At 45.8% G+C, this 14,567-nt stretch overlaps 1 protein-coding gene across 2 annotated transcripts in view; it reads left to right on the forward strand.

The window, feature by feature from the left end:
* The window catches only part of LOC102108460 (mitogen-activated protein kinase kinase kinase 3-like), a 75,697-nt gene that overhangs the window by 25,230 nt on the left and 35,900 nt on the right, over nt 1-14,567 (forward strand). For both annotated transcript variants that reach the window (XM_014256777.2, XM_088062695.1), the window contains exon 3: nt 8,502-8,611. In XM_014256777.2, coding sequence (XP_014112252.2) covers nt 8,502-8,611 — 110 coding nt within the window. The remainder of the gene's footprint in view (nt 1-8,501; nt 8,612-14,567) is intronic.

The following is a 14,567-nucleotide window of genomic DNA, read 5'->3' on the forward strand; positions in this document are numbered from 1 at the left end:
GGAAAGTTGCCTTCTCAGCTGGGCTTTGCCACCCTCCAAGCATGTGGGGATGTATGGGGGACTCGTGGTGCTAAATGTGCCCAGGGATGGGGCTGTGGAGGAGAGCAGTGTGTGCAGAGCCTGGGAAAGCTCCCGTGGAATTTTACTGTGCACAGCGCTGTCAGGGATGGCTATTTTGGGAGTGGAGGCTTGTGGTGAACCACAGATGTAACCTTGCTTTCCCTCCCTGCTGAGCTAAACCAAACACCTTTTGGATCCCAAGTCCTTTTCCATTGCAAAAGTCCCTGGTAAGCCTCTGGAGCGAGGGAACATCGGCATTGAGCCACGGGCGCTTCGCAACTCGTCAGGAGAAGTTTCTTGTATGATTTGTGGCCTAGCCACTGAAACTTTTACAACTTGCCATCCCAAATGCTTTGGTTTTGGTGTTTGTGAGGTACTGATCACTTGGGGTTTTAAAGGCATCACTCTCACCTCTCCTAAACTGAAGTGCAGTCCCAGCTCTGCCTCTGCTTCTGGTTTTTCCTGGGGAAATTCAGAGGGCAGTTGAAGTTCTTCATGATCTCACCCTGGCTCTCGAAAGGTACGTGAATTTCTGTGCCAGGTTAGTCTCTTTTGCTGTTTTCTCAATGCTCTCATTAGTTGATTGGAGTCTTAGCATGTCTATATTTCATTGGGGGTGTTTGCTTGTTTGTGTGTGTGAGTATTTTGGAGACTGCTTGGGTCCTGTCATTGGTGATTTGATTTAGTTTATACATGTGATACACATTTATCATTTTTAAAATAACTGGTTTAGCTTTTTTAGAACAAATTCTTGCCTTCCCCTCCAAGCCCATTCCTGCTCTCTGATTTCTCTACCCTTTTGCAGGGGGACATAAAAGGAAGGGTTGTTTTTGATTTAAACACAGTCTCCAGTTTGGCTATGCAATAATAGCTGTATGGATCACCTGAGGGCTAGCACGGGGTAGAGGGGGAATAGGAGGCAGGAACTCAGCTCTACCCCCAAGAAAAGGGGTCTGTGGGATAGAGTAACTGTGCCCTACACCCACAGATGTTCTGTTGGGCACTTGGTGTGGTGGACATCTGTAGCTGTCAAAAGCCTCTGATGGGTTTGGTTGTTTCTTTTCACAAAGCAGTTACTGATTGTGCTATAGAAGTGAAATTAAAAATCCAAACCAATGTCATTTATGGAGAGCAACAGTTGAGCATCGATCTGTCAGGTTGAGGATTAATAATATCCTCCACCTGGTGCACCCTTTAGCATCAAAATTCTCTGAGAAGAAGAAATGTGCTTACCCACAGGAGAACCCCCAGGACACCACAGCATTGGCTTTCTACATGAGTTTGTGTGTCCTGAGCTCAAGACATCAGTGAGCAAACTCCTGCCAAGAAGTCCAGCATATTAGGAGGGCCTTTCCTCACTTCCTCCTGTCTAATTGCTCTGCTCGACCTGCTGGGCTGTGCCCTGCCCTTGAGTCCTGCACAGGGGTGACCTTGGCATCCCTTGGGTGGGGTTGCAGGAGGGAGAGCAGCAGCAGGATCCAGCTGCTGCTGAGCCTTTGCTGACTTGCAAAGAGAACGTGCTCCACTGGTGTGTCTGCTGCACTGCAGTCTGCTCTGGAGGAGGGTAATTGGATAATTTTTCTCTTTATCAGACCCTGGACACAGCTCCAGACGGTGGCAAAAATGCTTTGTGCATGTGGGTTGAATTTGTGGGAAGGATCTCACTAGGTGGGTGCAGGCAGCACTCTGCTTGCCACAGATCATTCCCAGAGAGCCTTTCCAAGGGGGGTGAATTACACAACAGTATTTGTAGCTGCCTGTCAGAGTGTCTGGGTCCCTTCTTTGCTTGCTTGGGGGCTTTTGTCATGGTCCAAGTCAGGGTCCTGAGCCTCTGGCTCACTGAGCTCCTTCCTAGTATTGACTGGGCCAGTCAGTGATGGTATTGACTTACTAATTGATCCCTCCTGTTAAGAATCAGAAACATTTACTTTAGAAAAGACCGTTAAGATCATCAAGTGCTGGCTTGCTACCTTGGCCCCTCGTGTCTTGTGCTTGGCCTGGATGCTGGTGGCTGTCCCTGCCTGTTCATGGTTTTGGCAGGTACTGAAGAAACCCCAGGTCAGGGTTTTTCTTTGTTTCCAAGGTTTTTTCCCCCTCTGGCTTTTGGAGAAAAGGCAGCTTTTATCTTCACAAGCAAGTTCTTTGACACGTGGGTGGGTGTTGTCCTGTTCCCTGGACCAGGAAAGACCTGGCCTGCTCTGACACTGACCCTCTGGAAAGGCAGTGGGCAACCAGGTGGCTGCTGGTCTGAAAGATGTGGATTTCCACTGGAGCACGTGGGCCAAACTTGCTGTTACCCCCTGCTCACACAGCAAACAGACATGAAATGGTGCTTTGGCCACTGGACATTATGTGCTTCTTTGATCTCTCCTCTTGATAAAAAAACAAACAAAAACCCCCAAGCCAAACCAAAAACAAAAACACCTCAAAAAAACCCCCAAACAAACACTGGAGAGAGCTGCAGAAATGAATGAAGTATCACTCTAGTGGCAGAAGCTGTGTATTTCCATTTATTTAAATGAAGTGGGGTTTAAAGGAGGTGAAATCATTGTCTGTGAGTACCTGGGGAAGATGGGGAGTGTCTGTTAAAAGGAGGGTCTAAGAGACAGGGATATCAAGATCTAATTAACAGAAAACAAAGCAAACTCAATACTCAAACTGGAATTGAGATATTTGTTGCAAAGAGGGGTTGCTGGAAAAAGTGCATGAGCTCTTCCAGGCAAGGCTTTCTGAAGAGGCTGTTTTGTGTGATTCCAGGTCAAGGTTGGGATGTGGAGGCTGCTAAATGAATTGCTGTGCCCTTTGCATACAGCTAGGAAGGCCCAGATCAAGTGAAGTCCTCTCTGAATTTAAGCTCCTTTAATGTGTTTAGCTCTGGCTGCAGACTCATGTGGTCTTGAGCAAGGCTTTTGTCTGTCTCAGGTTTCTGTCCAGCAAATGAGAAACAAAACTCAGCCCATCTCCCTTTCCTTGTGACAGTGTAGCTGAAATTCTGTCAGGACAGGGGCAGCCCTTTGCAGGAACTGAGTGATGTGCAAAGTGAGTCTTTCAGTTCAGGTTCCCTTTGGTAAGTGATAAATGTTGTACACCAGTCAAACCAAAAATTGTGTATTTTCAAAAAAAAAAAAACAAAACAGCGAGAATGAAAGGCTGATTTCTCTTCAGACCAAATTCATCATTTTCAGTCATCATCATGTGACTCCATATTTATTTCCACCGTGTTTTATTACATTTCAGTGTTTTTGTCACTATATATTCAAAGCCTTGCCCACTGAAAGGGTTTTTACTGGAAGAGACAGTGTTTCTGTGTGGCTCCCCATCCTCTCTTCATCCCCCTCTCAGCTTTCAGAGAGCTGTTCCCTCTGCCTGGGGACATCCCCAGTGGCTGCATCGCCTTCAGGAGAGGTGGATGCTGGTGGTGGAGGGTGCTGCTGGAGTTTACACAGGCAAAGGCACCATCAGCATCACGGCTCTGAAAAGCACAGTGGGATCTTCAGTGACCACCAGTGGCCACATCTGTGGTTTTTCTCTGGATCCAAGTGCATGCAGGGCCCTGGAGCTGCATGCTCCAGCCTTGCTCAGGAATGACTCACAGGACAATATTCTTCCCTCCTGCAACGCCCAGGACTTTTCCCCTGCTCTTTCCAGCCCTGGTTGTGCCTGGTGTGTGTGAGAGGGGCCCAGATCAGAACTCACCATGTTTTACAGGACTCTGCTTTACTTCTGCAGGCTTTCCTGTGCTGCATCTTCATCCAGCTGCTAGTAGTTGTTTTTTTTTTCTGGTGTTGATGGAAGCAGCTTCATGGAACTACCATAAGCTGCCTCTTAGCAATGACCTATTAGTGAAGCCAACAATAACAGCAGTGTCTAGACCATCTGAACACAGCTAAATTATTCCTTTGTCCCTTCCTCGTTTGCTTTCTCTCCTGACTCTTGAATTGTTTTGGGTGGTCCCTGTTGACCTTCAGGCTTTCTATTTCTCTCATTTTCATTTTTTTTTTCTTTTTTCTCTCTTTGAGCAGTGAACTTGCTGTACTAAGTCTGAAAGTCCAGGTTCCTCTCTCTCTCACGCAGGCTGGAGCCAAGGCCAAGTAGCAGCAGCGGAAATGTGTCTCTGAAGGGCACAGATGTGTCATCTGCTGGCTTTTTGCTTTAACTCCCTGGATGATTTTGCCAAGTAGCCAAATGCCCCAGATTCATACTGGCAGTGCCTGAGACTTGTGAGTCTTAACATCTTTCAGAACTGAAAACCTGATGAGAGAAGGAGGCATTCTGGTTTTGATATAGGATCCTGCCAAAATGGATGAGTGTATTTTAATAAAAACATAAACCCTGTCTACTGGAGCTCCACTGGTCACTGCGTCCTGGGAGTGCTCTTGGCTTTCTGCTCCTGTGTATTCCTCTCTTCTTTGTGGCTATTGGATATTTCCCCCCACCCCCAAACCCCTGGGAAATTAATATCTTTTGAAACATCTATTATTTTTGGTTGGAATTGATCCTTGCTTGAATGGGCTGGCAGTGTGATCAAACAAGCTTTGTCACAGGAAGCTGTTTTAAAAAGCATAAAATTAAGTGTGTTGGTGGAAAGTAGAGAAGAAAGAAAGGAGTTTCCTACTAAGGGAAATAGCTGAAAGCTGAGGATGGAAGAAGAGACACTGGGGACAAAGGGATCCTACTAAACACCATTTATTTTTATGTTTCATTTTTGCTGTCTCTGTAATCAACTTTTCTCTGTCCTGATATTCCATGGTAGAAATAATCCTGTTTACATGTTGTGTCGGAGATCAAGTGGGATTTGTTGTACAATTCGTCCTGTCAGCCCACAATACCTTAAGTGAATTTGTGCAAAACGATGCCAGAGTGGAGCTGGGCCAGGAGGTTATTCAGGAGCAGGAACCTGCTCACGTTGCACAAAGATTTCCAGGAGTCTCCCAAGTCCATCTGAGCTCCAAGGATACTTCATTGGTGTTGTGCAACTCGCAGCTGTTTTGTTCTGGAGCCACGGCAGGGCCTGGGGAGGTGTTTGCTGTGCAGCCTCAGTGCTGCCTTCTCACAAGGCTGGAGAATATTTGGGTCCTGCCAGGGCTGGATCAGGACAACAGGATTTTTCCTGTCCCTTGGGCACAGGATTCCTGACAATTGGCATTTTATCCCTGGTTGAGGCATCCATCCTTCACCCTCTCCTGACTCAAACCAAGCCAAACAGAGAAGGAGCAGCCTGTGACGCCCCTTTTGCTGGAAAGGCTCAGGAGTGACATTTGGATTTAATTATCCAGTTAGCTTCAGTGCTTGTTTGAATTTTGACTGCACTGGCTGAGCTGGCTGCGTATTTCCATGGAACAAAGTCCTCCACCCTTCTTGGGAGTCAGCTTGGAGACCCCAAGAGCAGTAATTAGGATGGGCAAGAGGTTCAGTCTGGAAAGCATCAGTCCCTGTGCAAAGCTGTCCCGGAGAGGACTGGGAAGTGTCGGTTTTGCAACCGATGATGCAAATTGTGCTGCCGCTCAGAAGTTGCTTCAGAGCCTGGTGTGGGGGTTTTTGTTTTGATCAGTTGGGGCTTTGGTCATTGCATCCCTGAAATCGTGGTTCTCTTGGAGTAAAAACACACTGTTAAAAGCAGCTGAAAAATACTTAAGCATGTAGAAATACGTTTGTTTAAGGAAATGCTGCATTTCTGCTTGTGCTTAAGTCCTCTTTCACCCTCCAGCAGCAGCAAACAACCTTTCCTGCTTGTATAGGAAGAAGTTTCCTTATCTTATTTTGTAGCAGTGATGTCATAGATGTGGATTTTTGTTTTTTGACAATCAGCACTCACGTTTTGTAATTAAAAATCCTCAGATGCTTTACAGGATGCTCTTTTGCATGGGTTTTTTAGTAGTTTAAGGAAGGAAAATGCTGATTTGACAGTCAAATACAAGAAATAGCTTCTCTTTCCTATTTTTTTCTTCAGTACTTGATTCAGGACAGCTGGAGCTCAGTTTTACAACACTTATTCTGGGGCTATTAAGTTGATAGTTGGGTATTTCTGGAAACTGGCTGAATTTAAGCAGTTACTGAAAGTGAATGGATTCTCCTTGCTTTGCAATGTCTGGAGAGATGCAGAAAGTCACTTCTGGCAGAGATTTTTAGCTTGACTTCCTAAGAAATGTGACTTACCATGAACCGGGTTTGCAGCACCAGGAATTTTTCAACTTGTGTTTGGTGGAAGTCTGTTACAAAAATGTTTTGGCAAGATTGCTGTGTAGATAGAGGAGGAAAACAATGTGATATAAACCAGGGCACTGGTGGGTTAACCAGAGATTCCTCTCCTGGAAGATGCTGCCAGGCATGGCCAGGGAGGTTTGGAGGTGGGAGAGGGGTGGGGAATTGGGTGGTTTTGCTGCCAGGCTCTGTCTGCCTGCTGGCCCTGTTGGCCCATGACATTACAGATTGTGTTTTGTGTCAGGCAGTTCAGGAAACTTTTGTTGTCACTCGCTGGAAAAAAAAAAAAAAAAAAAAAGGGCTGAGGGGCGCTGTAGAGATTAAAGCTTTGGTGGAAAATTCCTGGAGGGCAGCGTAAGGGGGTTTTGTTTTTGTGGGTTTGTTTTAGCTCATCCCTCCCCCCTTCCCTTCCACCTTCACAAAAAAAGAATAAAAAAAGGCAAAAAAAAGAGCTTTTCTTCCTTTTTTTTATCTGTGTTGGGTACTTTCCTACTACAAAATCTGTGTGGAAAACTATGCTTGTCCCAGAGGTCCTTTAAAAAAAACCCAAAACAAACCAAACCAACAACAACAAAAGAAAAACACCCCAAACCCAGACTTTGAGGATGTTTTTGATGTGTTTCTTTTTTTGTTGTTGTTGTGGTTTTTTTGTTTTATTTTCCCTGAACTTGAACTGAAAATTATATATTTCTTAAGTTTTTTCCTGTGCTCCCTGCCACCTCTCCGGAAAAACAAACCTGTGCTTTTAGTAAATAGGGAAATGTGGAATGCAAAAGGGATTACATTTTAATGTACTTAGGTATGAATTTTATTATTTTTATCAATTATATTTTTAATATTGATGTACAGATATATGTTTATATGTTAAATATGTATACATACATTGCCAACAGGAAAATGTAGGTTTTTCCTAAGAATTAATGTAGGCATTGGAGCTCATTTCTGAGCTCTGAAATATAAGACTGAATTTTAAACATTTTCTCCCTTATTTCTTTAATATACTCCAAGAGCAGAGCATGCACAAGAAGTCTTTTTCTCACGTATCTGGGGTTTTTTTTCATAGTGTCAGTGCTCATAGAACCCAGCAGGAGGAGCAGAAAAAGAGGAGATGGTGTTATATCTGAGCACAAGGATCCAGGACATGCATCTCCCTGGGGAAAGATCCTCAGTGTTTGGGTCCAGTCCTGTCTGATTTCATATGGTTTTTGTCATATTTCACATATTTGTGGACTTTGAGTTAAATCTGCAGGCTGGCCTGGTGCAAGGGGTGGTTCTGTCCCTGGAGACACTCTTTTTTAGACAAGATTTGTAGTTGTATTTGTATTTTTTCATTAATAGCTGTGTGTGCCTAACATTTGCCTTGACTGTATCACGAGCACGGAGCGCGCAGTGGATTCTCACTCCCTCCTAACCAGTGTGCCCTGCCCTAGGTCTTGACAAGGTTCTTAGTTCTTGTGGTGGGTATTTTGCATTTTAAGACTTCATGGCTGCTTCAAGAGGTCACAACCACTGCCGCCAAAGTGTTGAAAAGGAGGAGATTGTTTTCAGATCCAATGGTCCCTCAAAGTTCTCCCATTACTGCAGAAATCAGGAATCCCATGAGGGCTCTCAGTGTCTTCCATCCAGCATTGCTGAGTTTCTCTCTTTTCTCATGGATTCCTTGCCCTCTCCCCTGGTTTCTCACTGCCTTTGGTTTTGAAAGTCAGTTGTGGCTCTTGAGCACCTTTAGTGAAGAGGGAGGAAAGACAGGGACACCTTTCACTAGCCCTGGTTCCTCCAAGCCCCATCCAACCTGACCTTGGACATGTCCAGGGCCGGGGCAGCCACAGTGTCTCTGGGCAAGTGTGCCAAGGCCTCACCACCTTCACAGAGGAAAATTTCTTCCTTATATGCAGTCTAAACCTGTCCTCTTTCCATTTAATGGTATTTTCTGGTGTCCTATCACTGCATGCCCTTATCAAGAGTCCTTCTCCAGCTTTCTTGTATGCCCTTTCAAGTGGGGACAATGAGATCTCATCACCTGTCTCACCCGTGATGAAGGAACCTGTATTTTCAAGACAGAGTGGGCTGGGAGAGGCTGTGGTGGCCTCTTGGAATGTCTCTCTTAGCAGGAAGGCTTGGCGTTGTGTCTTTTGATCCATTTGTGTTGGAAGTTTATATTTGCAGTGCTGTATTTTCACTCTGTGCATCTGAGGCCAGGGCTGTCTTCCACACTTCAGTTGTCTCTTCTTTTCTTGCAGATGAAGAAGAAGCTCTGAACTCTATTATGAAGGATTTGGCAGCGTTGGGCAAGTGTGGGGGGCTGCTGGACAACAACAGGAATAAAAACAGTGTCCACTCCAACAAACAGGTTTGTTTCTTGCAATGCATCGTTTCTTCAGTACACCTCAAACTCCAGCAGACCACAGAGATCTTGCCATGCTGGTGGAGCAGAGCTTAAATGTTAGAACTGAAGTTAACAAGTGCTCAGCACATCGGAAATATAATTTTACCAAGTAATGAGATTTTATGGCCTGTTTTTGAAGGGCTGGAAGGAAGTTACAGGCATCCCAATATCACAGAGGAGAAGAGAAATGTCCCAAATTATTCACAAATATAACAACTGAGCGTGAAACTGGATTTAAATCTTGAGTCCCACCTCAAGGCACTTCTAACTGTTGTTTAGCTCTGAAAGTAGCAGAACTTGTTTCTGTGCAGCTTTAGTACTTGGATAAGTCAATTGTTTTCTATTGACAGCGTTAATGAAATACAATATTTATTATGTGCACATTTTACTTCAGATATTTGAAAGACAGACTGCCAATTCTGAGCTGTAGACACCCAGGCTCTTTGGGGAAAAATAATGTAATTCTTATATAAAGTGTTTAATTATGAATTACTGCTGTTTATCTTTATGCTCCTAAAACCAAACGTTTTGGCCTTGTTGCACATTCAGGGTTGTTTGGTGAGCAAAAAACATTGTCCCTTGAGCAATGTCAGAAATTATTTGCTGACATTGCTACAATAGCTGAAGTGGATTTAATAGCATGTTTGTGTATGGAGCAAATATTATGCGAACACAAAAGTTGTGAAGAAAGAATTCAGCTGTCAAAATAGCAAGAGAAAAAGGGAGAAAAAGATTAGGACAACTGGGAAGCTGCTGGAGAGGCATGGCAGCAAATCCACTTGGAATTCCACCTCCAGTGCTATGGTTTAGAATGAGCTTGCAGTCAACTCTGCAACCGCTGGATGCCTAGCAAGGAAGAAAACAAATTGTCATTTACTGTCGTCATGCATTTTTTAACGACACTTGTGGTACAAGCAAAGAAGTCTGGGTGCAGAGAGGAAAAATCCCTTCCCAAATCCCTCTGGGCTTCCCAGCCGCATGCAGACGAAAACACGTGCGCACGTCTCGTTTCAAAGCATGTCCTGGCGGTAGCAGCTGCCCAAGTTGAATCACTGGGTTTGTGTTCAGCTCATGCTGAAATAAGTCCAAGATGTTTACAGAACTGACCAGAGACACTCGGGGCTGGCTCTCTGCAGCTGCAGGAGGAGCAGAAAACCCAGCGCAGCTTTGGATGGCTGCAAGGGCAGCATCGTGTGCACGGTGATGGGTGGGGACCGTGTGGAGCCAGCTCTGAGTTGCTTTCAGGGTAGCAAAGCTTTTCAGGCTCCTCTTAAAACATTTGTTTTGCGCAATGAGGGAAAGTCCCCTGCTGTCATTTTGGAGACCTGGGCTGTTAATGCAGCACATACACAGTTAACTAGTGGAAAATAAAGAAAGTTATAGTTTTCACTGATTGAATTCTTATCTGCATAAAGTTGGCAGCTTGCAATCAAATTTACAACCACAGCCTGTCCACTCTGCATCTTCACTTATAAATCACCAATGGAGGTATGCTGTGCTCTGATTTAGAATAGTTGGCTGCCAGTTGTGTTTAATTTTATTATGGCAGGAATCAAACTTCCCTTCTTATTAGAGCACTGATGCTTCTTCCTTTATGATTTTTCTTTTTATCAATAAGTGGAGCAGCTGTAGCCACATGCTCAGGGCTGCTCAGAGCTCTCTGATGGAGGAGATGTGGATGGTCAGAATCCTGTTCTCCACACACATCCGGAGCTGGGGGTTCAGACCAGCAGGCCCCAGGAGATGAAGGGCGTTGGAGGATGTTGAATTGTTGCCTCACTTAATTGGACTAGCTGGAACACGTCTGGCTTGCGGCACGGCGAGTTTGGGAGGTGGGGAGTGGCCAAAGGAGGTGGAATTAGTGGGGACTCGGTTCATGTTTGTAGCTCAAGCTTAATCAGCCTGTTTGGCTCACTTTTAGGTTTGGGGTTTTTTTTTTTCCTTGTTTTTTATGACAGAAATTGAGGGGGAGAGATTGATTTGGAAATGCTGTTGTCGTGCCTGTGATTTGTTGTTCCTTTGGTACTTGGTTTTCCCTTTCTGTTGTTTATTTTTTTGCTGTGATTAAGTTGGCCAGTTGGACTGAAGGATGCCCTGAACACTTTCCCTTCTTGGAGGGGGAATGAGGCACGAGGGCATTTTGGTGATAAAATGTCCTCTTGGTCATCTCGTTGTTGGTGCCTCTCATGAGGTTTGATTCCTGCTTTAATAAATATAGTGCTCACATTGAACTACTTGGGTTTGGGAGTTCAGTTAGTAGATTAATAAGATAATATTTCTTTTTCTGTGGAAAAATGTTTTTTCTGAGGCATGGGAATCCTTTAGTCAGTGTTCCAAATTTCCACTGAAAGACAGAGTTCACAGCAAGAATGTGTTGGCTAACTAGGCAGTTCTCTGTGGCTTGCAGCAGTTTTTTGGTACACAGAGAAACACAACCAAAGTGCTATCTCATTCCTGTCTCCTGGAGGGCTTCCTTAGTGCTCTCTTGACACAAGTTGAAAATTGAATCCTGCCAGATTTTATTCCTGGTAGGCCTGGGCCACACAAGAAAACAGCTTGTGGTGGTGTGCGCTCCAAAATATTTCTTTCCCAAAATATTGATAGTTTTGCTTCAGTTCATCTTTAGAAGTGAACATCCTTTGGCAAATTTCGTAGAAATCTTTCTTTTCTTAATTTTCTTCCCTCACAAATGAGTTGAGGGCAAAGGCTGCCCTTCTGGATGTGCAATGCCTTCCAGAACAGGCTGGAAATTATATCAGTGTGGATGATTTTCCTCCCTTGAATTGCCCAGGCAGCTGGCAGCAGATGTGATGGCTGAGCTGGAATCTCCTGAATCCTGGTCAGGTGCGGCAGCCTCCACATGGTCCTGCCTCTCTGCCATGTGGGAATTACAGGGAGAGACATGGACACCCTTTTCCTTCCTCGTGTGAGTTAAAGCAGAGCCGTTCTTTGAGAACAGAGGGATCATTCTGACATTATTCCTAGTGCAGCTTCTGCACTGGTATTCTTCTGTTACTCCTTTAATCACTCTGGTATTCCCTGTGCATCCTCTGCATGGCTGGAAGGAATCCTTTCAGGCTACCTCTTGGACTGAACAAGGGAGTTTGTTCATAGAAATGACTCTGAAGAGGGGAAGAAGGAAACGGGAGAATGAAGATCTGCGTTGTGTTCACTAAGGAAAAAGATGAGTGGGATAAGAAGGGAAACCCCGAATAATTAGGAAATCCTGAACAAAAGGATGGAGGGAGAAAAGAGCAATTAAATTAGCATTTATTTTGTATCTATTTATGTGCACATCCATTCATTTCTATAAATAGCACTTGGCAACTGGCAGTATGAAGCTGCTTGTCTGTGGGCCTCTGTCATGGCCAGTGACAGCCAGCAGCTCCTCTGCCTCACTAATCACCATGGCGAGTTCTCCCACGGCAATTAAATATTTGTAGGAAGTGTTTCTCCATGTACATCAAATGTCAGACTGTCCTAGAAGTTGTGCTTTTAGTAAATTACCTCTGGACTCCTCTCTTTGGCAAGCTGGATGGAAGACAAGGCTTGCTCATAATTCCAGTAAAATACTGGATCATTTTGTAGGGCTCTCTGTGGGTCTTCGAGCAGCCTAAGAAAGGAGTTTGGCTTTGTCAGCCGTGTTTTACATTTGGAGGATGTGATGTGGATGGGGGAAGATGGGAGTCTCTATGAGGGGATCTGCAGGGATTTCCCCACCTGGGGAGCAGAGACAAGGGGCCAAGGGGGAGCATCACTGACTGGGAGAGCCTTGGCTGGAGATGGCAAAGGCAGTGGAGTCCCAAGGATTTAAGAGGCTTTCCCATGTCTGCGTGTGGAGCTGACTTGGGTGTGAAGAGGGTGATACCAGTGAGAAATCCAGCTGGAAGAAAGCTATTCCCTGCCAGGTGGGTGGTTTCAGATAAACATTTTGAAGCCTATGATTCCTGCTGCTGTCTGAAACAGAAAAGTCTGTAACAGGTGGCAGTGAACCTTCTAGACATCATCTTCCCACTGTCCTCTGAGCTGCTCAGGTGCTGGACTTGCTTTCAGAGGGAAAAAAGCTACAAGGCTCCAGGGAGGCTGGGATATATCATGTCTTCTGCCCCTGCAATGAGAAGGGGGCAATACCAGACAAACCCCTTTCTGTCTGATAGCTGAATAAGCCGGCGTGCGTGGGGGTTCTGTGCAGATAATTCCCAATGACGTGGATTAGTCATCTCCTCTTGCGGTCTGGGGCCGCGCTCCAGCTGTCTGGCGTGTGAGGAACGTCCCGCTGCCGAGGGCAGGGGCGAGCGCAGGGCTGATGCAAACCTGCACCTTGGGGAAGTGTGGGAGTCCCCTCAGCCTGGGCCTGTGGTGCTGATTCCTCTTAGCCAGAGCCAGGAGTTGAGGAGGAATCCCACCACTTTGTGGCTTTGTACAAAGGGAGTAACTCGAACGCTAATGCCTGCGCGGCTCCGCGGGGTTTTCTCATTGTTTCCTAATACAGCGAGTAAAAAATGAGAGAAGTGAAAACAATCCCTCTGATTACCCTGTGGCATGCAAAACTGGGTGTATTTCATTACCCCTGTATTACCCAGGGGGGGAAACTGAGTCAAAATAAGTGCTCAGGGTCTTGTGGGTAGATATGAGCAAGGCCGGAATGAGCAGCACCAAAGGGAATAGGGGGCCCCTTGTGATGATTTCTCCTGCCTTTCTTGACCACAAAAGGGTTAATGCTGAAGTCAGAGGCTTTGTCCCAGTTGGTTTGTGAGGCAGCTGTGGATTTGGGTGGAAGAAGTGCTCTAAAGACCCCATCCTCGTGGTGTGTCAGCATGGACAGAGCTGCCCTCTGGTTAGATTTGACAGGAGCAGATCTAAAGCAAGCTGCAGAAATGGGGTCTGCACACATTTCTGATGGCAGCAGAGTTTAGGAGGAGGAAAGGACATGATGGGGGGGAATCTTTGAATTTGTGCTAGTCTGGGATTTTCCAGAGCAGCAATTTTAGTTGTTTCAGCGACACAGACAGGCATGGAGGTGCAGGGCTGGCTCCTCTGCTTGCTCCCTACCTGCCTCTGCCCTTAGACAGCCTTCTCCATAGGCTCAGCTTGGACCTGTACCCCAATTTGAGCAACCCCCTGGCTGTCCAGCAGAGAGGGTGCTCAGCATCTTCTGCTCCTCCAGAACCGCTTCCATTTTAGGACTAACTGCTTGTTTTCCTGCTCTCTCTGTGTGCTTTTATTACAAACAGCAGTCAGCTCTTCAGGGATCTCTGTAGAAGATCATGATTCACCTCATTTGGAAACATTTTTTCCATTTTTTTCCAACGTTTTCCTTAATCTAAACCAGCACACAGGGCTGTTGCTCCAGCTCTTAGGGCTGAGCTTGACCGCTGGGGTGCAAGATCCCCAGCCAAGAGGCAAAAGCAGTTGCCCCTTTTCTCCCCAAATTCCCATCTGAATTCCCTCTCTGAAGCTTGGCAGTTGTGGTCTTTTCTCTGTGAAATCAGAAGTTTTGAGGAAAGAGCCAAAAATACCTCAAGGAAAGCCTGGAAAGATGGTAATGGGTTTGTGGCCACAGCAGTGGCTTTGCTTTTTCCTTTTGGAGGAATGTAGCAAGAACGAGTGAAATACCACTTGTTTGCAGGGCTGGAGGAAATGCCGGTACAAGTAATTTGGAGAAGAAATTCTTGTAGAAACGAAGGGAATGGCTGTGGTATTTCCTGTCGGGGCTGTCGCTGGTTTTGTTTGTGTTGCAGCAGGGTCTGCAGGCGCCAGCGGGGCCGTGGGCTCCTCCGTGCCCCGCGTCCTACGGAAACGCACACAGAGAGGGAAAGCTGCTCGGCACATACAGCCCAGGAGGCCAGAAACACCTTCTGTGCTTCTCTCTACCGCTCTTCTGCTTCAGAGAGTGAATCACAGATTGCTTTGGGCTGGG

The sequence above is a fragment of the Pseudopodoces humilis genome, chromosome 1, assembly GCF_049639895.1.
Source record: "Pseudopodoces humilis isolate 2021_Gansu_Grassland_sample_001 chromosome 1, ASM4963989v1, whole genome shotgun sequence".
Lineage (NCBI taxonomy): Eukaryota > Metazoa > Chordata > Aves > Passeriformes > Paridae > Pseudopodoces > Pseudopodoces humilis.